The sequence below is a fragment of the Molossus molossus genome, unplaced genomic scaffold, assembly GCF_014108415.1.
Source record: "Molossus molossus isolate mMolMol1 unplaced genomic scaffold, mMolMol1.p scaffold_m16_p_16, whole genome shotgun sequence".
Taxonomy (NCBI): Eukaryota; Metazoa; Chordata; class Mammalia; order Chiroptera; family Molossidae; genus Molossus; species Molossus molossus.
Window position 1 is genome coordinate 18,458,816 of NW_023425351.1, and position 24,360 is coordinate 18,483,175.

Below are 24,360 nucleotides of genomic sequence, written 5' to 3' on the forward strand. Positions count from 1 at the left end.
GATTGCTATTTTAGATGTAAGGGGATGATGTGTGGAAAATTAATAGCATAAAAACAACTCTGAAGTCATTTTATTCAAAAGAAAAATTTAAGTTGTGAATGTTTTCTTCAATTAATTTTAGAAAATATATTTAATTATACTCAAGATCATATGGGTTATGAGATTTTGCTCCTCAGCTGTATTTATCTTGAAGAATCCTCAACTTAACATTTTTAAAACTTGAATTTTCAAAATTCAGAATTCTTGCATTTGAGCCTCATGATGTTTATTTGAAGTAAGAATGCTGTTTTCTTTTTGCTATTTTACACATGTGGAAATGGGTTTCAGTTTCTGTAATTTGTCCAAAGTCACAGGTTAGGAAATAATACAGGTAAATTTCTTTGAAACTTAAAAAAAAATTTTTTAAATATATTTTACTTTTTATCCTCCACCCAAGGACATGCTTTTATTTTTTTATTTTTTATTTTATTTTTTTTATCCTCACCTGAGGATATTTTTCCATTTTTTTTGTACAGATAGAGTGGGAGGGAGAGAGAGGAAGGGAGAGAGAGAGAGAAACATCGACGTGAAGGGACACATCCAGTGGCTGACACCCGCATGACCAACCAGGGCTGGGGACAAACTGCAACCGAAGTACATGCCCTTAGCGGGAACCAAACCCGGGTCTCTCTGGATCGCAGGCCGACGCTCTAACTGCTGAGCCAAACTGGCCAGGGCAGGACATGCTTTTATTGATTTACAGAGAGAGAAAGAGAGAAACTGAGCCACACCGGCCTGGACAATGCAAGTAGATTTGAATAGTGTTAAGAACTGTAAAGCTTGCTGAGTTATGAATATTTAATTTAAAAAGAGCAGAGTATTGTTTGTCATGGTTCATATGCTTTTCAATTTGGAATGTTAACACAGAAGAATAAAGTTTTGTGTTTGCAAAATAAGTTACTAATATTTAAACAAACTAACTATATCTCTGTATGATCTGTGTTTGAGGTCTGTAGGTTCTTTGATAAGACTACAAAACATAGTTCTTCAGTGGATCACATTAAATCATGAAATAGGTTATTCATATTTAGTTACTTTTTTTTTAGGACCTAGTGTAGTATATGACAATATGCAGCTGTGATTTCAGGATGATAATTGAACAACATTTTTCTTCAGTTGTTAGGAAGTGGCCCTTCTACTTCTCTAACCTTTGCTTTTTCATATTTTTATGTATTTTAAATCAGTTTTTAATTTCTCAATTACAGTTGATGCTTTTTCTTTCAAATCTTAAAGTTGTCTTATAATTTTAAAAACAGAATCATCACCAGTTTTTAAAAATTACTTTGTTCCAACCCTGGCTAGTTTGGCTCAGCAGTTAGAGCGTCAGCCCACAGACCAGAGAGACCAGGGTTTGGTTCCTGCTAAGGGGGCACGTACCTCAGTTGCAGTTTGTCCCAATCCTTGTTTGGGGTTATGTGGGTGGTGACCAGTCGATGTGTCTCCCTCACATCGATGTTTTCCTTTGTCTCTCTAACTCCCTCTTTCCCTCCCACTCTATCTGAGGTTCCTGCCCTCTGACCAGAATTGAACCTGTGACTCATTGATCCGCAGGCCAATGCTCTAACCACTGATCAAAACAGTCCAGGGCCTTTTTTTATTTTTAATCCTCACTAGAGGACATTTTTTTCCATTTTTTGTTCAGATAGAGTGGGAGGGAGAGAGAGAGAGAAACGTCAACGTGAAAGGGACACATCCAGTGGCTGCCACCTGCATGACCAACCAGAGCCGGGGACGAACTGCAACCGAGGTACGCCCCCTTAGCAGGAACCGAACCCAGGTCTCTATGGACCGCAGGCCGACGCTGTAACCTCTGAGCCAAACCGGCCGGGGCGTCCAGGGTCATTTTGACAGTCTATAATATTTGGCACTAGGGCCAATCCTTCAGCAAAATTAAGTGCCTTATCTCTCATAAAACAAGATATTCATTGTCCTTCTCTCATGAGTTTATAATCTAGAAGACATTGAACAGCTTAGGTTAAGTGTCGCTTCCTCAGAAAGATCTTTAGCCCTTCAGTCTAAATTAAATCTCTTCTGTTACTCATCCTAATAAGTTACACTTTATTTTCTTCTTTCAAATGGTGGTTATTATAATTATTCAAATTACAGTTCATATAGATTATATGGGCATCCATCCTGTTTCTCTACCTGTATTAGACTATAAAGAAGGAAGTATAGTAATTTTCCACACAGTTGTTATCTTCAAGTCCCTAGCACAGTGAATAGTTAGCATTCAATACAGACTTTTTGAGTAAAATGAATGAATAATTGATGACTGCCTTTTGAGTTTTGTAGAAGTACAGGATGTTATCAAATAAGTGGACTTGGTCTAGTGTGAGAATAAAGGCCTGAAAATGAATAGGAAGGTGGTGGTGATGTTCAATATACAATTCTCATTAGAGGGCAAGTAGGACAAATAGAAAATAGACCTTCGGTTTAGGAATGTGGAAGTTTTTCATAACCTTAATGCAGTGAAATTTGGTGGTAGAGTGAAGGAATGCAATTCAGATTAGAGTTGATCCTGAAATGTACTAGAAAATACAACAAGCATCTTTTTCCAAACACTGCTAGCATATTTGTTTATTTGTAGAAAAGAAGATAAACTGCCAAAAAAGGAAATTGTTTTTAAATATTTTTACTACTACACAAAAAGGAAACGTGAACACTTAACTGCGTATGATAATGTTCTAGGAGCTACTGAGGGAACCTCAGTTATCCTCTAGGAGTTACTGCCACTTTTCATCTTTTAGACTGTAGTGTTGAATGAATAAGAATGGATGAAAAGGGTGTTCTGGATTGGTTAACATCTTCCATCCAAATTCTAAGGTCCTCTAATTTCTCAAGAAATTAGAGCACTGAGAAATTGTAATAGATTGTTCACAGAGCACCAGAAACTCTGCCTGGCTGCCTGTTTTCCATGTGCTTTCGTAAAATTTCTTAATTTCTGTGAGTTTTGTGTCTCAATTTATTTATTTTTTTTAACTTTCAGGTGTTGGTAAATCATGCTTATTGCTACAGTTTACAGACAAGAGGTTTCAACCAGTGCATGACCTTACTATCGGTAAGTTTTATAAAAGACATGAGAAGCATTCAAAAGTTTTGGGTAGTGGAAATGGAATGTGCTAAGAGGGATCCAATCTATTAGTAATGAATCAAAAAAAAATCGGTGAAACTCAACTTGTTCAGTCTCCATCGCTTTTTAAAATATAAGTATAATAAAAATAATATTACCCAACTTTGTAAAAGTGATTGGAATGTAGCAAAACATTAATATATTTTATTTTATTTAATAATGAAACAAATGAGAGGCAGTATAACATAGGGTAAGAGTAGAGACTCTTCCACCAGCTTGCCAGAGTCAAATTAAGGCGCTGCCACTAACTAGCTGGGCAAGCCACTTGACCACTTCATTAGTTTTCTTGTCTATAAAATGAGAATAATAGTAATACCAGCCTCGCCAAGTTATTGTGAACAGTAAATGCGTTAACAAATATGAAGCATTCAAACAGTGGTTGGCAGCATGATAAGTGTTCTCGGCTTACCTATAATTACTTAAAAAGAAAAACTATTATCAAGCATTTTTTAGTTTCCTCAGTTGTGAAGAATAAATGAGACAGTTACTGGAAAGGAGTTGCCAGCAAATATTAGCTATTCTTATTAGTGATATTTCTCATTAATATATAAAAGTATAAAATTAAAATGAATGAAAAACTATAAACTTGAAATAAGAATACTGTTTCAGGGTTGCATTTGTTTAAAAATAAGTATATTTATACCTTAAAAGCTAAAGAATCTAACTGTATTATTACCCTATGGCTGTAGCCCATTAACAAGTAGAAATTAGTCAACTATGAAAAAAATAAGGTAATTGGTAATCTAGTTAGGGTTTACAACTGATAGCTTAATGTATCTTATTAGCCAATGACTGCTTGTTTTCAGTATGTATTAATTCACTATTGCTAGCAAATTAATTCTCATGTCTTGTGTATTTTTAAAATACCAAATCAAAGATAAAATGTTTATGAATCAAATTACTAAGCCAATTAATATTTTCAAGCCACATGTATTTTGTGGATATATAAAATTTTCCTAGGTAGCAACTGTTAGTAAGAATATTCACATTCCATTTTTATTTTGATAGTTTTAAGTATATATAATAATGGTTGGTAAAACAGTACTACTATTTCTGGTCCTCATGACACAGTTTAACTTTGGTGAGCTCATATCTGTGTAGAATCTGCTCTTTGCTCAATAAGTCTGAACCTTGGTACCCATCTCTTAGGCATGACTCAGTCCTGAGGCAATTAGCTAGTATACGATACTAAACAAAAGTGACTTTCTTTTCATTGAAATATACCTTTAAATTTCTAAATTATTATGGCATGCCTGATGGAGAGGATATGCCTGAGCCTGTTGTCAGAAATTGGTATAGGTTATATTTGTGAAGAGAAGGGAGTAGACCAAAGGGAGTTGTTTGGAAAACTGTAACTTGTATAACTATACCAGCTGGCTCCCTTCTGGGTTTGCTGATGGGAGGCACCTGGAGATAGAAGGCTAAAAGCAAAGAGAAGCCAAGGATCTTCTCTTCTCTCTCTGCATGGGTTAGCTGTTATGTCATCCATGGCTCTAGCCCAAAGCCAATGGATGGTAGCAGCTTCCTGCTTTGCTAATATCTGGTAATATTGCTTTACCATCTCTCCTTTGGGCTTCTCAGCTCTTCCTTTACTGTAATCAGTTCTCAACATTAAATTCTCTCTGTTTAAATATTTGGTTCTGCCGCATACTTGCCTTTGCCTGAAAGGTGAAAAGTTATGGTTGGGTCATGACTAAGAAGTATTAATTAAATGGTAGAAAAGAAGAAATAAAAAAGGTGGGTCAAGATTGAGATTTTCCTTACCCTTTGACTACTATCTTAGTGAAAATTGTTATGATAGGGATCAAAGAAGCAGTTTATAAATAGTTTCCTGGATATAATTACATTGAAGGTCCAGAGTAGAGCCTTGCTGCTCAAAGGCTATTGAAGGACTATTGCACTGGACCAACGACATCAGTATCATGGGGAGCTTGTTAAAGAATTTACTGAATCGGATTGTGTATTTGAAAAGGATCTACAAGTGATTCATACAAATATTAAAGTTTGAAAAGCATTGAAGCAATGGCTTTTAAATATTAATTACCCAGCTAAAAATATATTTTGTAATGTTGACCATGTACACACAGTTGAGCACACCCCCACAAACATCCTGGCCACTCAGTTCCTTTACTTTCTCTCCTGTGATCTTACTTCCAGAAGTATATCAGCTATCATAGTTACACCCAGGACCTTGTCATTACCATTATCTACAGCTACTTCAGAATTTTATTTTCATTCACCTGACTGTTTGATTATATTCCTCCCACCCTTTAGCCAACACCCTCTGATTCCTAACCCTAACAATTTAGTTACCCCATCAAACCTATAATTTATTGATCCTACCATCTTTTCACTCTCGCCTCTCTCTCATAACTTTCCTCCATACCCGGTTTTAATTCTAACCATTATAATTGTCATTATAATCACTCCTGCATACACTCTCCCATCCGCTTGTCTTGTTTCATCACACTCTTGTAGTTAATCCATGGGTTAAATTTAACTATTCATACTTCATGCCTGCATGGAGAAAAACACAGAACCATGCTAACTAGTGTCATATTAATTTAATTTCTTGGACACTAACTTCGAACTGCCTGACAATTATACTTTATTTCCAGTCCATTTATTCTCTACTTTCCTGTATAACTATAGTATACCTTCTTGTTCTTTAAACATGCAGCACCTTTTCTGTCTTCGCTCTCGCTCTCAGGTCATAACTTTGGTTACTATTTCACTCAGAAATAGAGGCAAGTATTGTAGAAAAGATTTTCACAGGTTTCTACCACTACATAGGCCCATCTACCTGTATGTGCCCATAAACTCTCCCTTCTCCTTGTTACTGTGGATGAACTCTTAAGTTGCTAGCAAGGCCCACTTAAGAACACTGCTTCAGCCGTTTTTTTTTTCCAGCTGTCATTAATTTTTCCCTTTTTTGATGGTTATTTTTCATGGCTATTTTCTTTTCTAGTTTTTAATCCTTTCCTCTCCATTTAGCAAAAGATCTCAGAAAGAATAGACCATATTTTCTATTTCTAATTTGTTTCCATTCAGTCTTCTTTTTTAATCCTCAACCGAGGACATTTTTGCATTTATCTTCAGATAGAGCGGAAGGGAGAGAGGGGAGAAGAGAGAGAGAGAAAAACATTGACGTGAGAGAGACACATTGAGTGGTTGCCACCCACACGACCCCAACCTGCGTGGGGACAAATTGCAAGTGAGGTACGTGCCCTTAGCGGGAACCGAACCCAGGACTCTCTGGTCCGCAGGCTGACGCTCTAACTGCTGAGCCACACCAGCCAGGGCTCCATTCATTCTTGAACCCACTTTAACTAGGGCTCTTTCCTCTCTATACACATATTTAGCTGTTTATACAATATCTCCACTCTTGGGTATCTAATAGGCATCTCAAAATTTACATATCCCAAACAGCTCCTGATTATTTTCCTCCCAGATCTTCATAGGTGTACATGTACACACACTCAACACTCATTCTTGCCCCTAGATTTCTTTTTCTCCTCAACTTTCTTTTTCTTCTTTTTTTTTAAAGAGTATGTTTATTAAAGCTGGGGACAGTGAAACAAAGGAAGGGCTTAGGATAGAAGAAGCAACAGGAGAGTCTAGGCAGTGCTCTGCTGTAGCCCTCTAGAAATGTTACAGGACAGAAGAGAGCCATGGCTGGGCTGCTGTTAGCTCACCGTAAAGTCAGAGAAAAGGAGGTCTTGGAAGCAGGTTCAGGGGGTTAACCCTGCATGAGCTGCCGCTGCCCATTGCACCCCTAGTTGCAAATCTCTTGGGGACCCTAGAATTTAGGAGAGAGAAGTAAAGCTGCATGCCTGAGAGGGAAGAAAGGTGTGAGCCTACTCCAGAGAGGGCCTACCTCTCCTTAACTTTTTATACAACTAAATGTAAGTGAACATTGTCTCCCACCTGTATAAAGTTTTGCAGCAGAATTATCTATTTTGTTTTTTTGCTGTATCTCCGGCACCTGGTACATATATAAGGACTCTATAAACATTTGCTAAATTAATTACTGTCCATCTGGTGGGGGAGAGCTTCAAAAGCAACATTTAACATTATATAGTGCTTAATACATGCATTTCTTTAATGTTATTCAATTATATTGTTTACAAATGACTCTAGTTATAGCCCACTAATTCCCACTACATTTATTTCACTACCTATTAATGAACAGTTTGACAAATACTGGTCTAGTAGGCCATTGTATGTTGATTCTACCTTCCTACTTATCTCCCCCATTTCCTTAAACCGTTCAACCTATAAGAAATGACTGCTGGAAATGAAAGTATACTTCTGGGAGAAAGGTGGTAGAATTGAATCATCATTTCTATCAGGCTCCCCACAGTCTATCAGTTAAAAAGACACCTCATTTATTTGGCGTTCCATTTTCTGATAACTTGAGTTACTTAGAATAATACTGCCAAGAACTAGGAAGATAATATAAAAGACCTCTTGTGAGCATCTAATTTAGATCTCACAAAGCTTATGTACCTGAATTTTAAAATTTAAATATTTTCCTGACAGGGTGTGATTACTATGAAAACATAAACATGCAGAGAAAGTAAAATTTCCTGTATAACTTGCCATTTGCCTTCCAGCAACCACTGTGAAGAGTTTGGCATGTGTATCACCTTCTAGAGTTTTAAAATATATTCATAAATACTCAGAAAGCTTTTCTAATTTGCACTTCTTCCACTGGTGTACTAAAATACCTGATTCTGTTCACCCTTGCCTCTGTTGTACTTATTACTGTTTTTACTGTTTGTGAATAGGAGAGTGAAGAATGGTTAATTTACTTTTCAGTTCTTTATTTTTTAGTGAGGCTGAGCATTTTTGTTTATATGTTTAAGAACCACTTTTATGTCTTCTCTCTTAATTACATGTTTGTATCTTTGCACCTTTTACTACTGGTTTTCTTTTGTCAAATCCATTGATTTTTTTTCATGGTTTCAAACCTTACTGAAGAAGCCTCCCCAGTGCAAAAACTCCAGTCATATTCTCTTATATATCCTTCTGATATTATAAATTTGTACTTCGTCTGGTATTTGGTCGTGTAGTATGATTTTCTTTATTCCCTATATAATTTGTGATCCCACACTATAAGTTAAATAAGCCAATCTTTCTTTTTTCCTATTTGAACAATCACCGTTATCATATGTTACCTCTCTGAATATTCGTGAGCCTGTTTGGAGACTCTCAAATATATTCTATTTAATGTTTTTCTGCTATTTCATGAAGCAGTATCACACTGTGGTGTTTGTAGTATCTTTGTGGTATACGTAATATGTGATTGACATTTTTTTCTTTATAAGTGTTCTTAATCTGTGCATCTATTCTTCGAGATAAACTTTAGTCTGTTTGCCAAGTTGCAAAGTTTTTAGGGGCTTTTAAAATTTGATAAGAATTTTATTAACTTTATCAGTTAATTTGGAGACAATTTGTTTTTATTGTATTGAGATTACCTATTACCTATACAATATGTGTTTTTATTCCAACCTTTTAAATGCTCTTCAGTAAAGTTTTACAGTTTTCTTTATATAGGCCTTGTGTGTTTTTCTTAAGTTCATTTTGGTATTTATGTTTTGTTGCGATTGTGAATAGGATTTTTTTAGTTATTAAATTAATTTTTTTGCATGTTCTAGGTACATGCTTTGGTCTTATCTGGAAGTCACAATTTTTTCCTTACCTAATACTTTTCTACCTTTTTGTTTTGCTACTATAAGTTAAATTGAGGGCATTATAATCTTTTTCTCGGTGTAATTTGAATTCCTCTAGTGTTTTACCTTTAAATATGGTATTTGCTCTTTATTTTTCATAGAAAATTGAGGAAATTATTTTTTTTATATATTGTTTCCTCTTTGTTTCTACAATTAGGAAAGTCTTCCCAAGTTCAATTTTGAACCTCTGCAATGTCTGGGTTTCAGGTACAGGCCCATATGTTCTCATGCTGGTCTAAGGAAGGCTCAGCCTGACTTCTTGTTTGATACCTAGTTTGCTCTCTGCTTTGGCAGCCCTACCTGGGAGAAGGAGTCACATTTTGCCTCTGGACCTCTACACTCACCTGGCTATGACAGGTGGCCCTTGCTCGTAGGGAGTATCATCATTTGTTATGTGAGTGGTGATTTAGAAATTTTGGTGTACAATATGGAATAATAATAGCTGACATAGTGAATACTTTGTATCAGTCACTGTTCTATTTGGTATGTAATAATTCTTTTAATCTTGGAAAAAATGTTATAAGGTAGGTATCATTAACACCACCTTATAGATAAGAAAACTGAGAAACAGAAGTGATTTTAATAACTTGCCCAGGGAAACACAATAAGGAGATAGATATTGATTATTGAATGTTCAATAAATGGTTACTATGCAAGGATGCAAGTACTTATTATGCAAGCATGATAATGATCGAGAGACAATTAGAAAATGTGTTTTTACCTTCTGAGTATTTTGTTGTGGAAGGTTAGAAGTGAATAGCATTTGAAAAAATAAGCATCACTCCCTGACAATGTCAGGTAAATGAGACCTTGCCTTTGGTTCCACAGACAGTTTCTTTGGCAGCCAAATTGTCTGTTAATTGAAAATGTACCTGGGAAGATAGCCTCAAGGGCATAGAGGATGATGGTTTAGTCTATTTAAAAAAAAAAAAAAAGGGAAGCTTTTTTAAATAGAATTCTCAGGCGTGTGTGTGTGTGTGTTTAAGGAAAAAAGATTTAAAAGTTTTAACAATCCATTAGAGAAATAAGGTTTCTTGATGTTTTGCTTGTTTGTTGCTAAAATTCCTAGGACACTTTAGGTTTCTGTATTTTCTTTTGCCACATAGCATAGAAGAGTTATGTTTCTGCAGCTGAAATTGAATTCTATTTTTGTTTTATTCGATAGGAAAACAGACTTCCCTTCTATCATCATTCTTTATCTTATTCCTGGGTGGGTAGTACAGTAACCTTTTAACTAGTTTCTCTGCCTCTTGGTGTTTTTGGTTTTTTTTAAATTCTCTGTCCTAACCCTATTGATAAATGAAGTTAAAACATCAATTTTATTCTGACATTTCCCTACTTTAGAAACAATCCTGGTTTTTATGTAACATTTTTTAAAAATTGGATATATTTTTAGAGGCAAAAATCTTTGTTTAAACACTTTAAGCTTCAACAACTTTTATCTACTTACTTTGAATAAAGAGTTATATATACATGAAAACCCAATTATGGCTAAGTTAAGTAAAAGGAATATATTAGACTATCTGGAGTTTTATAAAGAACCCACACGAGGGTGGAGACTTAGACTTGGAAATGGCCAGGAATGAAATGAAGCATCTTAGAGCCCTGGAAACAGGAACCATAACAGTGGTCTTGCAGCAGAGGCTGTCTCAGCCTTTCATCTGCTAGGATGGAATGGTTGCCATTCAGTTTTAGTATCTTTATCCCTCTGCTCAGTGTGTCAGCTCCAGAGAAGCATCTGCTTGCCCCTGCCTACCTTGTCTGCCCACCCTTGGCAACAGTCAAGGGCCTGTTTCTAATTTGTAGTAGTTGTTTTTTGTTTGTTTGTTTTGCCAAATTTTACATTGTGCATTGGATTGAAGAAATCTGGAATGCCAAGGAGCAATACAGATTTTTTTTTTGTATTTGGTTAAAAGTCTATTCATGACAGTGGAAGGAAAAATAGGATTTCTCTCTCCATTTGTGGCTAAAAACAATAGATTCATGAAAAGGCTTTCATTTTGTCAAATACCTTGCTGATATGTAGTAGTTTGTATTTTAATACATTCCTTTAAAATACTGGATACTTCATAGAACATTTGTACCACTGGTTTTTTTTTCCCCATCAACTCGTCTCATTTTTATGTCATTAATGATAAGCTGGTAGGTTTTATTGTGTGCCCTCTTACCTTGTGGCATAGCATGTATATTACTATGTATATACGTGCTTTTTTCCTAAAAGTTATTTTAAATCTTCACCCGAGGATTTGTTTTTATTGATATGAGAGAGAAAGGGGGGGGGGGTGGAGATGCATGTGATTAATCCGTTGCCTCCCATTCGTGCCCTGACCGGGAATCAAACCTGCAACCTGGTATGTGCCCTGACTGGGAATCCGGATGACACTCCAACCATCTGAGCCATACCAGCCAGGGCCATATATATTTTTAAGTGAATGTATGTGTATGTATATAACTAGGTAGACTTGTAAACACTGTAATGATTTTATATGGCATAATTTTAAAATTCTGCATTTTTCATTCTAGTGCATCATGACTCCTGGGTCTCTTTTCTCTAGCTTTCTTATACTTTTAAGTCTGAGAAACATACCATTAGTTTCTTGGTGTTCAGTATGCCAGTAGGATGGAATAACTGTCAAAATGTGGAGTAAAAACTCCATCAAGTTATCATGGGAGGACAAATTACCTTTTTATTTCACCCTACTAATCACAGTTGGGGGAATTAAAGGAGATGCTGAAATGGAATTCTGACACTGGGCAGTATGCCGTTTCCTGGGCAACTAGAGGCTCTTTTCCTGCCAGGAAGACATCTGGTTTCTGGGGATCCTGTGTCTCTTTCCTTCACCCTGACTGCTCTAAATACTGATAGAACACACTCCAAGCAGTAACGATTTGGTGTGATACAAGTGATAGACTTATTTCAAAATTGTCTTCACAGCTGTTTGCTCTTCTGAAACCATTCCCTCTTTTTCTCCTTTTTTGGTGATTGAATTAGTACTTTCAAAAGAGATGATAAATGCCAGGGGAAAAGCCAAATTAGTAAACCTGTAAGTATAAAGTTTGTATTCTCTTCGACCTGCAATTTGTGTAAAATCATAATCATAAGCTGAAAATGTATGCAGAAAATTTTATATATTTACTATTGGCAAAGATATTTGCCATGGAATAAAGCTTATGACATATTTTTGACTGAAAAGGAATTGCAGAACAGTACTTATATATTCCCTTTTACATAAAATTGTATACTTCTTTGTGTGTGTGTTTCTGTTCATGGAGCAGTGTCTGGAAATATGTTTTAACAGTGGTTATCTCTAAAGGACAGATTTGGAGATTTCTTTCCTAATTGGTAGCCCATACTGGGAACCAAGACTGTTCTTGGTTGAAATTTTTCTATCCTTTTAGGTGATTTTTTTATATGATATTGTTTTTAAGAGATCTTAATATTTGTTACTAATAATTATGGTTCTTAAATCTCATTTCTAGCTGTTTTTATATTGGTTTTTTGACTACACTAGCTTCGACTATCAGTGTTTTAATTATGGCCTTAGCTTATGTCATTTACTAAGGATAGGAGCTGTGTTTGTTAAAGTTCATCTGTATATCACCTGGCATAGCATGTCCTGGAACTAAACATCTTTTTTTGTTTGTTTTAACCCTTACATGTGAAATATATTCCTACTCGATTGTGTAACAAATCATTTTCTACTCTATTCAGGTGTAGAGTTTGGTGCTCGAATGATAACTATTGATGGGAAACAAATAAAACTTCAGATATGGGATACGGTAAGTATAGCAAAAGTACATTGTATGTTTATTTTTTTTATGTTATTTTATGCCTGTTAGGATTTGTTAAATACTAATACCCCTGCAGCCATGAGATGAAATGTGGTACCAGAAAAGATTAGTTTTTCTTTATTATTATTCTTTTTAATCTTCACCCAAGGATATGTTTATTGATTTTAGAGAGAGAGGCAGAGGCAGAGAGAGAGAAACATCAGTGCGAGAGAGAAACATCCATCAGTTGCTTCTCCTACAGATCATACTTGCAACTGAGGTGTCTGCCCTGTCTGGGAATAGAACCGAAGACCTCTCGGTGTATGGGACAACACTCCAACCACTAAGCCACACTGGCAAGGGCAAGATCAGTTTTTCTTATGCAGTGTTTTCAACAGATGTACCCCAGTTATTGGATGTTGGTGAACATATCTGAGTGAATGCTCAGGCTGTAGTCTAAACGTAAAGACTGCCAAAACTGTGTTTTTAAGAAAAACCAGCAATGTTTGAAGTACACATGTGAGGTAAAAGATGAATGTCAATACCATAGAGTCTTGATCTGACAGTTCATTAATTAATTTTTTTTTATTGATTTAGGAGAGAGAGTGAGAAACATTGATGAGAGAGAACATTGATTAGCCACCTCCTGAATACCCCCCACTGGGGATTTGGCCCACAACCTGGGCATGTGCCCTGACTGGCAATTGAACTGGCGACTTGGTGCATGGGTCAACTCTCAACCACTGAGCCACACTGGCCGGGCCATTAATTAATTTTAAAAGTTTGATTTAGTCCCAACCACTTGAAGCCACCTTGCTTTCGATCCTAATTCTGTGTTTCACTTATTGAATGCCTATTACTTGCTATATATTTTTTAAATTTTTATTGAATCTATTGGGATTACATGGGTTAATAAAATTATATAGGTTACAGATGTACAATTTTCTAATACATCATCTGTATATTGTATTGTGTTTTCACCACTCCAAGTCAAGTCTCCTTTCATCACTATTTATTCCCCCCTTTATCCTCTTCTACCTCCCAATCCCTCTTTTCCTCTGGTAATTACCATACTGTTGTCTGTGTCTATGAGTTGTTCTTTTTTTCGTTAGCTTGATCCCTTCACATTTTTCATCCAGCCCCCAGCTCCTCCTCTCTGACAGCTGTTATTCTATTCTCTTTATCTATGAGTCTGTTTCTATTTTGTTTTTTTGTTAAGGTGTTTGTCTTTCTTTGACTGGTTTATTTCACTTAGCATAATACTCTCCAGGTCTATCCATGCTGTCATGAAAGGTAAGAGTTTTATTTTTTACAGTCGAGTAAGTATTTCATTGTGTAAATGTACCATATCTTTTTTATTCACTCATCTACTGATGGACACTTGAGCTGCTTCCAGATCTTGTTTATTGTAAATAACGCCTCAGTAAACATAAGCGTGCATGTATTATTTTGAATTAGTATTTGGCGTTTCTTACGGTATATTCCCAGAAGTGGAATCGCTGGGTAATAAGGCAGTTCCATTTTTAATTATTTGAGATAACTCCATACTGCGTTGCACAGTGGCCACACCAATCTGCATTCCCGCCAGCAGTATACAAGGGTTCTCTTCTCTCCACATCCTCGCCAGTGCTTGCTGTTTGTTGATTTTTTGATAATAGTCATTGTAACAGGTGTAAGGCGATATCTCATTTAATCAGCATCTCTGATGATTAGTGACATTGAACATCTTTTCATGTCTGTTGGTCATTTGTATGTCCTCTTTGAAGAAGTGTCTATTCAGGTACTTTGACCATTTTTTTTTCATTTTACCCTCACCCGAAGAATTTTTTTTGCATTTATCTTCAGGTAGAGGGGGAGGGAGAGAGAGAGACAGAGAGACAGAGACAGAGATATCGATGTGAAAAAGACACATCGACTGGCTGCCACCCACATGACCCCAACCCCATCCCCAACCAGGGCCGGGGACAAACCACAACTGAGATACGTGCCTTTAGTGGGAACCAAACCTGGGATTCTGGTCCGCAAGCTGAACTGCTGAGCCAAACTGGCCAGGGCCCTTTGACCATTTTTTAATTGGATTGTTTGCCTTCCTGGTGTGGAGTTTTATAGTTCTTTATAAATTTTAACCCCTTATAATTTATATAAATTATAAATTTATGTATAATTTATATATATTCTTCCATTCAGTGGGTTGTCTGTTCGTTTTGTTGATGATTTCCTTTGCTGTGCAAAAACTTTCTAGTTTGGCCCAGCTGGTGTCGCTCAGTGGTTGAGCGCACCAAGAGGTCTCTGGTTAGATTCTCTGTCAGGACACATGCCCAAGTTGTGAGCCAAATCCCCAGGGGGGGGCATGCAGGAGGCGGCCACTCAATGTTCTCTCTCATCAGTGTTTCTCTCTCTCTCTCCCTTTATCTTCCTCTCTCTCAAAAAAAATATCAATAAAGAAAAAAAATTAAAACCAAACTTTTTAGTTTGATGTAGTCCCATGTGTTTATTGTTTCCTTAGTTTCCCTTGCCCAAGGTTATATATCAGAAAAAATATTGCTATGAGAAATGTCTGAGATTTTACTGCCTATGTTTCCTTCTAGGATTTTTATGGTTTTGAGTCTGAATTTTAAGTCATTCATCTATTTTGAGTTTATTCTTGTGTATGGTGTAAAAAGGAGGTCTAGTTTCATTTTTTTTGCACATATCCACGTTTCCTAACACCATTTATTGACTAGACTGTCTTTACCCAACTGTATGTGTGCCTCCTTTGTTGACTATTAATTGACCATAAAGGCGTGGGTTTATTCTGGGCTCTCTGTTGCATTGATCTGCATGTCTCTTTTTATGCCATTACCATGCTGTTTTGATTACTATGGCCTTGTAGATTGTATAGTTTGAAAAGAGGTAGTGTGATTCCTTTAACTTTGTTCTTCTTTCTCAAGATTGCTGTGGCTGTTTGGGGTCTTTTGTGGTTCCATATAAATTTTTGAAATATTTGTTTTAGTTTTGTGAAATACACCATTGGTATCTTGATAGGAATTACATTGAATCTATAGAGTCCTTTGGGTAGTATGGACATTTTAATTATGTTAATTCTTCCTATGCATGAACATGGTATATGCTTCCACTCTTCAATTTCTTTTTTTAGTGTCTTACAATTTTTCAAATACAGATGGGTCTTTTATATCATTGGTTAAATTTATTTTTAGGTTCATGTTATTTTTGTTGTTTGTTTTCTTGGAGGGGTTGGTACAATTGTAAATAGGATTGCTTTCTTAGTTTTCCCTTTCTCTCCTTTTTTTTTTTTAATCCTCACCCGAGGATATTTTTCCATCGATTTTTAGAGAGGGTGAAAGGGGGAGAGAGAGAGAGAGAAACATAGGTGTAAGAGAGAGACACATTGATTGGTTACCTCCCATATAACCCCAACCAGGGCTGGAAATCGAACCTGAGATGCTTTGGTCTGAGAGTTGACACTGTAACTGCTGAGCCAAACCGGTCAGGGCTTAGTTTCCCTTTCTGATAGTTCAATATTGCTGTATAAAAAATGAAATTGGTTTTTATATATTTAATTTGTAGTCTACTTTACTGAATTCATTTATCAGTTTTAGTTTTTTCATGGAATCTTTAGGGTTCTCTGTTTACAGTATAATGTCAATCTGTCATGCTATATAATTTTTAATGGCAGTTTCTCATCTGAGCCACAGAACATGATTTGAGTAACTATTTTCTCTATTCTCCCATTTTAGATGCATAAAACAGTAGTTACTTTATTATATACAATGGATGTCTTAAGGAAGCAGTTTTCGAATTTTTTGATCTTAGAATCCCTTTATACTGTTAAAAATTAGTGAGGAGACCCAAAGAACCTTTGCTTATATGGCTTATTTATAACTCTCAGTATTTACCATATTACAAACTAATACTGAGAAACTTATTAAATATTCAATTAATTCACTTAGAAATAACTGTAATTAACTTATATGTTGGTATAATGCAATTTTTATGGAATTATGTTTTTTCCAAACCAAATATATATAATAATATATTTTCTTTCTAGTGAGAAGAGTGTCATTTTGTTACATTTTGAAAACACTCTTTACTGACTTCTTTTTCATAAATGTTTCTCCATTGAGTCTTATGTGTGTTATTTAGTTGAAATATATGAAGAAAATACAACCTCACACAAATAGATGGTTGGGAAATGGATGACCTCATGGACTCTGAAAATTTCTCAGGACTATCCAGGAGTCTTAAGATCACACTTGGAGAAAAACTGTTTTGTAGCAATTAGGACTTAGTTCTTGGTGGAATCCCAGTTGAGAAGAACCAAAAAGTCTCTTACTATGTATGACAAAGAGCATATTATGTAAACTAGTAAATGAAATATAAAATATGGGGAATTTTATCATCATGTATTCCTGGTCTTTCTCTAGTTATATAATCTTAGTTTCTCACCTGTCACTTGCGATAGTGAATGAAGGAAGGAACCGTGAAGAAATAGAGTCTCAGACTAGATTCCCAAGACCAAGCAAGTTGCTGAAGACCACTGTGAGACCTAGGTTTCCTAATGCTTCTTGTGTATCACGCGCCATCGTCCCTGCACTGGAAAACCCTAAATCTCTGCTTTGCTCTGCCCTAGAGCTATACATTAGGCTCTATGTTTTTATTCTTTCTTATCTCCTTTTTCTCATTGAAGATTTATCCTTTCACTATTTTTTAGGGTACCCCCCCCCAGCCTATAGCATCTCATAAGTGTTTTGATTTATATTCTTTCAAGTAACATGATTTCCAAGCTGCAACAAAAAGAGAAAAATAAAATATGCAAAGTCCCTTTTTCCTAGAGATTTAAAATTATCTTCAGCCAAAAAGAAGTGTTTTCTACTTCATTAAAAGTTTCTTTTTTGAAAATGATTTTTTTTTTTTACCTAAACTAGGTTGCTTTTTTAGCTAATAAAGTTATGTATCACACATCCTTCTGTAGTGTAGTGTGAAACAAACTACTTGATATTTTTTAATACATGTTTTTATGCCTTATATTTTACATAAGTAATTGCTTTGATTGAAATACTTTTTCCTCCTTTCCATTTAAGCCCAGCTCTTTATCATCTCTTGTGGAGCCTTTCTGACCCCTATGGGATAGCTCTTTCTCCTTATAATATTTTACGATTTGTGTTACGGTCCTGATCCTGTTGTTATCATAGTTCTTTGTTCACTTATCTATCTAACCACAGAATAAGCATCATGAGGTAAAGGTATCTTATTTAAGTTTGTATCTTGTATTCTTAGTTTACTGACTGATACAGTGTTTGGTAAGTTTATTTCATGAATGAATAAACTGTCTGTCTCATTTTGTCTAAGCAACTTATAGGATTGTTGGATGTGTTCAAGAACCAGCATCTAGTAAGATACATAATTTCAAAAGACAAGATTGATATAGTAGTGAAAATTGTTATATTTTAGGCACAAACCACCTCATTGGTTTATTTTAGTTGCCTTGTTCTTCTTTCCTTAAGATGTTCCCTTACAAAATCCCTCTCCCTTACCCTGGGTTGTTTTTTTTTTTTTTTCTATTTGTTTTTGAGAGAGAGGGAAGAGGTGGGGGGGGGGGGGGCAGAAACAGAAACATCCATGTGAAAGAGAAACATCCATTGGCTGCCTCCTGCACGCCCCTGACTGGGGATTGAGGCCAGAACCCAGGCATGTGCCCTGACCAGATACCAAATCTGTGACCTTCTGGTGTGTGGGATGATTCTCAACCAACTAAGCCACACTGGCCAAGGCCCTTCCCCTGGGCTTTTTGTAACTTGAACAAGTCATTCATTTCCTGCCTATTTCTTCTGTAAGTTAACTAGCCTTCTTTTGATAGGCGTCTTTTTTTTTTTCTTAGCATGCGAGTAGATTGTTTTATACTGCAATGATCTTTCAAAAGAAATCTGTTATATGTTAGACAATGTGAAAGAGAAAAAGAAAAAAGAACTCTTGTTCATACTACCTTTACAAGAGGTAGTTTTTTTTTTCTCTGTGTCTAAAAGGGAGAGATTGTGGTGCCTTTGAGGACATCATGACCTCTCCTCCAAAACACTACCAGGGCTTCCAATGGAGGGTGCTAGGATTCAGTGGCTTGTTCCAAAATTTAAGGAATGTTCCCCAAAAGTCTGATAACTTACTACTTTTGAGTGTTGTTTTTTGAGTCTCTACCTTATAGTCTTTTCTCTTATTTTCATTGTTTTCTTACCTGATTTCCAAAACTTTTTAATGTATGTTATCATTCAGGTTGGTTTCACACTCAGTTTATGCTAAGTGAAACAGTTTCCCATATTGCTGTTTTGTAGTGTTTCTATACGTTGGATAGCAAGCTACACTTTTAGCAGGGATTATGTCTGTTCTTGGCCCGGGATATATACAAAGCTAATCTGAAACCTTCAGGGAAAATTTTGCCAAATGTTATGGTTAATTTCATCAGCCTTAAAGAAATGATTTTGCCTTCATGTCTAAGTCTCAATATCTTAGTATATTTGTCATTCATTGTATATCCATTTCCACTTACAAAAATGAAAATAAGGCATTTCCCTTTAAAATATCCACATCTACCATCTTTGCTTTTTTTGAAAATAGGAAGTGCGACCAGGTACCCCTGGAGGCCTTGCTGGAAGCAGGGATAACAGATCTGTGCCTCCCTTAAAGCAGTTTCCCTTGGCCCTGTGTCACTTTTTATCTTTTATCAGAAGTCAAATGTGTGATATTCTTCATCTCTGTCACAGTAAGTCAGTGAAGAACATAAATTACTCCCAGTTCCTATTCATTAACTGATGGCAGAAGGGCATAAGAAGTCTGTGACTTTTAGACCCTCATCTAGTCCTTACCACCTCCTCATTCTATTCTTGTCTTTTGTTTTCTGTCATTTTTTTTAGTCACCTTCCAAATAAATTTTATTCTCCCACAAAATTTCTAATATAAATGTTTTAAGTCTATGTATCTACTCAATTTCCCTATATTTTTATTTTTATTTTTATTTTTTTTTCCCTCACCCGTGGACATTTTTCCAGTTTTTGTTCAGATAGAGCAGAGGGGAGAGAGAGGAAGAGAGAGAGAGAGAGAAACATCGATGTGAAGGGACACATTGAGTGGCCGCCACCCGCACGACCATCCAGGACCGGGGACAAACTGCAACCGAGGTACGTGCCCTTAGCGGGAACCGAACCCGGGTCTCTCTGTACCGCAGGCTGACACTCCAACCGCTGAGCCAAATCGGCCAGGGCCCTATATTTTTATTTTATATTTACAGATAGTTGACATCACATACGAGTTAGTGAAACTATGTAAAAAAAATCATGTGAAATGTACCTGCTAAAAATACCTTTTCAGCAAATCACAGATTTTTTTGAGTCCTTTGTAGAACATGTCAGTTTATACCCAGCTCCTCACCCCGAAAATGAATATTTTTTGTGAATCAGTGAAGCACTAAGATGGATGGCCAGAATTCAGTGGGGCGAGGGGAAGGGCCTGGAACCAAGCACTGGGAAACAATTCTGCCTCCGTCACTCCTGTCCAACTCCAGGAGTTGAGAGGCTTTCGGAGGCGCACCTGTTTTGCCTCCTTCGGCAGCTATTCATCAACCTTTTATTGAACAACCACAGGGACAGGAAGCTATCTCAGACATTTCAGTTTACTCTAATATTTACTTCCCACCTATGTTCTCTGTTTTCTCTTAAATGGCAGAATTGAAATAATCTGGAGTTGGCAGTCACATCCTCTAAGTCTTATTTACAACTCTTGTTTCTCTTAGGATCTACTTGAGTTTTTATAGGAGACTCTCTTAAAAGCCCTAGAGCTATAGTCCAGGTTGACTTTCCTCCATCCTTTCTGTGGACACTGAGGCAGCCTAAATGTCACTTTGATTCTTACTAATGTCACTGTTGTCCAAAACAGAAGTTTTATTCATGCATGTAGATCTCAATGCATGAAATTCTCAATTTCCTCGATGATACCAGTTTCTTAATCACTGGTCTAGATTTTTAAGTTGAGTCTGTTTAGCGAAGTGCCTGAGATCGCATGCCTGGGCACTGGACAACTTATTTGGCTACTTAGACATTTTTTTTTCTTTTTTCTCTTTTTCGTTCTTGGCCAGGGTTTGATAACTGGAATTATTAAATAAATGACTAAAAATGACAGTAAGAGGTACTACTGTAATATTGATTCTCACAGATCTTAATTTTCTAACTTTATTGGCTCTTTGGGATCAATCAAGATAACATTTTAGTGCCTGCTATAAATATAGTACTTCACTGTTTTGTAAGGCTATCCCTCAAGAACTAAAGAGGGAAAAAAGATAAGCATTTGAGCAGTGTGTTGGTTTTATCCAATCAGTAGTGTTAGAACTAAATGACCACATGAAAGCGCTTTTGGATTTACTTGAAGAAAAGGATAACTTATGGGCTGTGGTTGATGAGCTTACTAGCTTTGTGAGAGAATTGGGGGCTTGAACTGGTTATCCAAGGGAATAGAAATTGGATAGGTGGAGGGAGGAGAAAATGGATTTTCAGTCAGAAAGGGAAACAGATACGAAAGCAGGTATAATCAGAGTATATAGGCAGGATATCAGACAAAAAATTAGTTGTATGAACAGTACTTTCATTTATGAAGATAAAATTCTAAGAAACAAATAGAGATCAACTTCCTAAGAGCTTCAGGGTATTTAGAGAGTTTTGAGCAGTAGCTTAATATACGTAAAGTTGGGTGTTATAGAGGTAATAGGAGAGGAAGAAGAGTTAAGTTGCCAACCTGGTTACTATGAAACTTATTATCAACAGAACAACTCAGGCAGATGGGGAAGCCAATTTGGGGGAATCTATATAGCAATTGGAAGTAAATTTTAAAGGTATGGAGAAAAGAATCAAATTTGTTTGATTTAGCCATCCTTACATGAAAAATGCAGGTCTATAAAGTTTCTTTTTCACAAATGTTCTATGACTCTGATTTTAATCCTAAACATCACTAAAAATGGAACTTGCCCATTATCTCTCAAGGCAAATTTACTCTATTATACTTTGCGGATATCTGGGTATATTATACTTTGTGGATATCTAGGTATCTTTGCTGATGTTTTACAGAAATCAACAGCTGTATTGTCTACTCTAGCCACCAGGTTATTCTGGTGCTGTTCACTTAGCTAGTCATCCTCATTTCATTAAATGCATTTTTCTTTATACCCTTAGCTTATATTAGAAATCTCTTTAACCCAATACTTTTTAGTGAAGAGGATAAAAAAAAACCTCTCTCTGTAGTGGGCTTCAGTGCAAATCTGGCCAAGTTCAAGAACCACACCGCACATGACCAGTCCCTAAAATGGCACAGAAATGGCATCAAGAAACGCCAATCACAAAGATAAGAATCTCTCAAGGGTGTAGACCCCAAGTTCCTAAGGAGCATGCATTTTGCCAAGAAGCACAACAAGAAAGGCCTGAAGAAGATGCAGGCCAACAATGCCAAGGCTATGAGTGCACGTGCCAAGGCTATGAAGGCCCTCGTAAAGCCCAAGGAGGTCAAGCCCAAGATCCCAAAGGGCAGCAGCCTCAAGCTTGAGAAACTTGCTTGTGCCCACATTGCCGAGGGTCTCGGGCTTTGCTGGCCAAAGTCCAAGGCCAAGGCCCAAACCAAGCCCTAGGTTATTGCTGCAGCTCAGGCTCTCGAAGGTACCCAGGCCCCCCAAAAGGCTCCACAGTAGAGCTCTCCCCCTGCCAATGTGAGGACAGAAGGACTGGTGTGACTCCTGGGCTGCTGTCTGCATGGAGCTGGTGTCCTTCCTCCTGTGCTATTTGTTCAAATAAATCTGAAGCCGGGAAAAAAATATTTCCTAAGTTGACATACTTTTTCATTTAAAACAACATAGGTCAGTCGCAGTTTGGACAAGTTTATATTGGAAGCGCTTTTTAAAAACTAGATTACTTAACCATTTGGCTAGCTTTATGCAGTTAGCTATTGTTTGTTTATATTTGGATAAGCCATAATAAAACACTTATTGGCGGAAGATTTTTTTCAAGGCTACCAGTATTAACAAAAAGATTGGATTCAGAGTCATAGGATGTTTTTCCTATAAGTCATATCTCAAGAATTTGGAAACTGCTGAGTATTGGGTAATGAGTGATTTTAAGATGCATAGCAACAATCATAGTCCTCACTTGGAATGTGTGGTTTTTTTAATGTGTTTTTGTTTGATTTTTATAATGGTGGGCAAAATCCAGATTCGATGGATTCAGCATAAGGTGATGCCTTATATGTTATTTCCATATTGCACCATGTTTGTTCTTGTTAAATAATTTGGGAGAAATGGGAATGGTATGTAAATGTATGTTTTCCCTCCTCTTTTGGCTGTAAACACTGAAATTTTAGCTCTGTAGTGGTGTTCCTTTGGTAGTGTATTTATTTTAACTTGTCCCACAGAATGTCCCTGCAAGAATATTTTAAAAGGGGACTGCCTTGCTCAGTGTTTAGGCATAGCTGATACAAGAACTCTAAACCTGATTTTTATTTTAAATTTATAAAATATTTATCTTTTTTATGTTATTTACCACAGACTCCTATCTTGTTATATATAATTTACAGTGAAATGAATCTCTTAAAAATCTAATCCTTAGTTTTTCCGTGCTAAGCAATTAAAGGAGGAATTCCCATAATGCTTGCATTTTGAACTTTAATTTGAAAGGACTTTTTTGAAAGATACATTCCAGTAAATTATATTTACATGATTTTAATTTTATGCTTCCAACTAGTGTCATCTTATGTTATAGCCTTAATCTATGTGAAATGAGTTGGGAATTTTTACAGCCCTTTTATATGTGGCTTTCTCAGTATCTCATTTAGCATAACATTATTCTAAGTGCCAAAATTGCTCATAAATTACCAAGAGAGGGCCTAATCTTTAGTTTCCACATAGAAGTTATTTTACTGAATCTTAGCATATTAGGATTTACTGATGTTTACTTATTTATGTGGGACACAGTAATGACCATTTTGTACATTTGACTAAGATCAGGATTAATTTTTTCACTCAGCAGGCTTTCTCTGTTGTGTGCCAGAGCCGGTGCTAGGCTCTGGGAGTGGGGCATGGGGAAGAGGGAGTATAGTAGAAGAGCCAAGAAGAACAAGGAATTATAGTGTTGAGTGTTAGAACAGCACAGAACCTGAGCTATCTGTTTGTGTACTGAGAGTAAGAGGGGCTTAATACTTACATCAGAAGATCAGAATTCAGAACATGCAAACGTGAATATGTTTCAAGAAGTTAGTAGATTTTGAATACAAAAATTGTGAAAACTGGCTATGTTTACTTAATTTACATATTTTTTCTCAAAGGTAGAAAAGAAGTGATTAAAAATGAAAAAGTATTTTTGATAAGAACTGAGGGAAATAGGCATATTCCTCACCAGCCTTTCTTAAAATCACAAAACATTAGTGCCACCAGTAAAAGAGAAATTAACTTATTTTGCATAATCTCTGAAGTCTTTTTTCACAAATGAATATAAAGATGACTTTTACATCCTGTTGCTTTTTGACAGCATTATATATCAAATACTGAGAAAATTGATTAAGTGTGGAGAAAAATTATATAAATTAAATTCAGAACCATTTTCTGTTTTTCATAATAAAATGATTGCTCAAAGAATTCCATCTGATGACTGTTGAAAGCTCACTGCAGTT

At 36.2% G+C, this 24,360-nt stretch overlaps 1 protein-coding gene across 1 annotated transcript in view; it reads left to right on the plus strand.

Annotated features, from left to right (window-relative positions):
• Positions 1-24,360, plus strand: part of RAB2A (RAB2A, member RAS oncogene family) — a 92,269-nt gene that overhangs the window by 32,293 nt on the left and 35,616 nt on the right. Inside the window, exons 2-3 of the mRNA XM_036263758.1 lie at positions 3,026-3,097; positions 12,617-12,684. Of these exons, the coding sequence (XP_036119651.1) occupies positions 3,026-3,097; positions 12,617-12,684 (140 nt within the window). The remainder of the gene's footprint in view (positions 1-3,025; positions 3,098-12,616; positions 12,685-24,360) is intronic.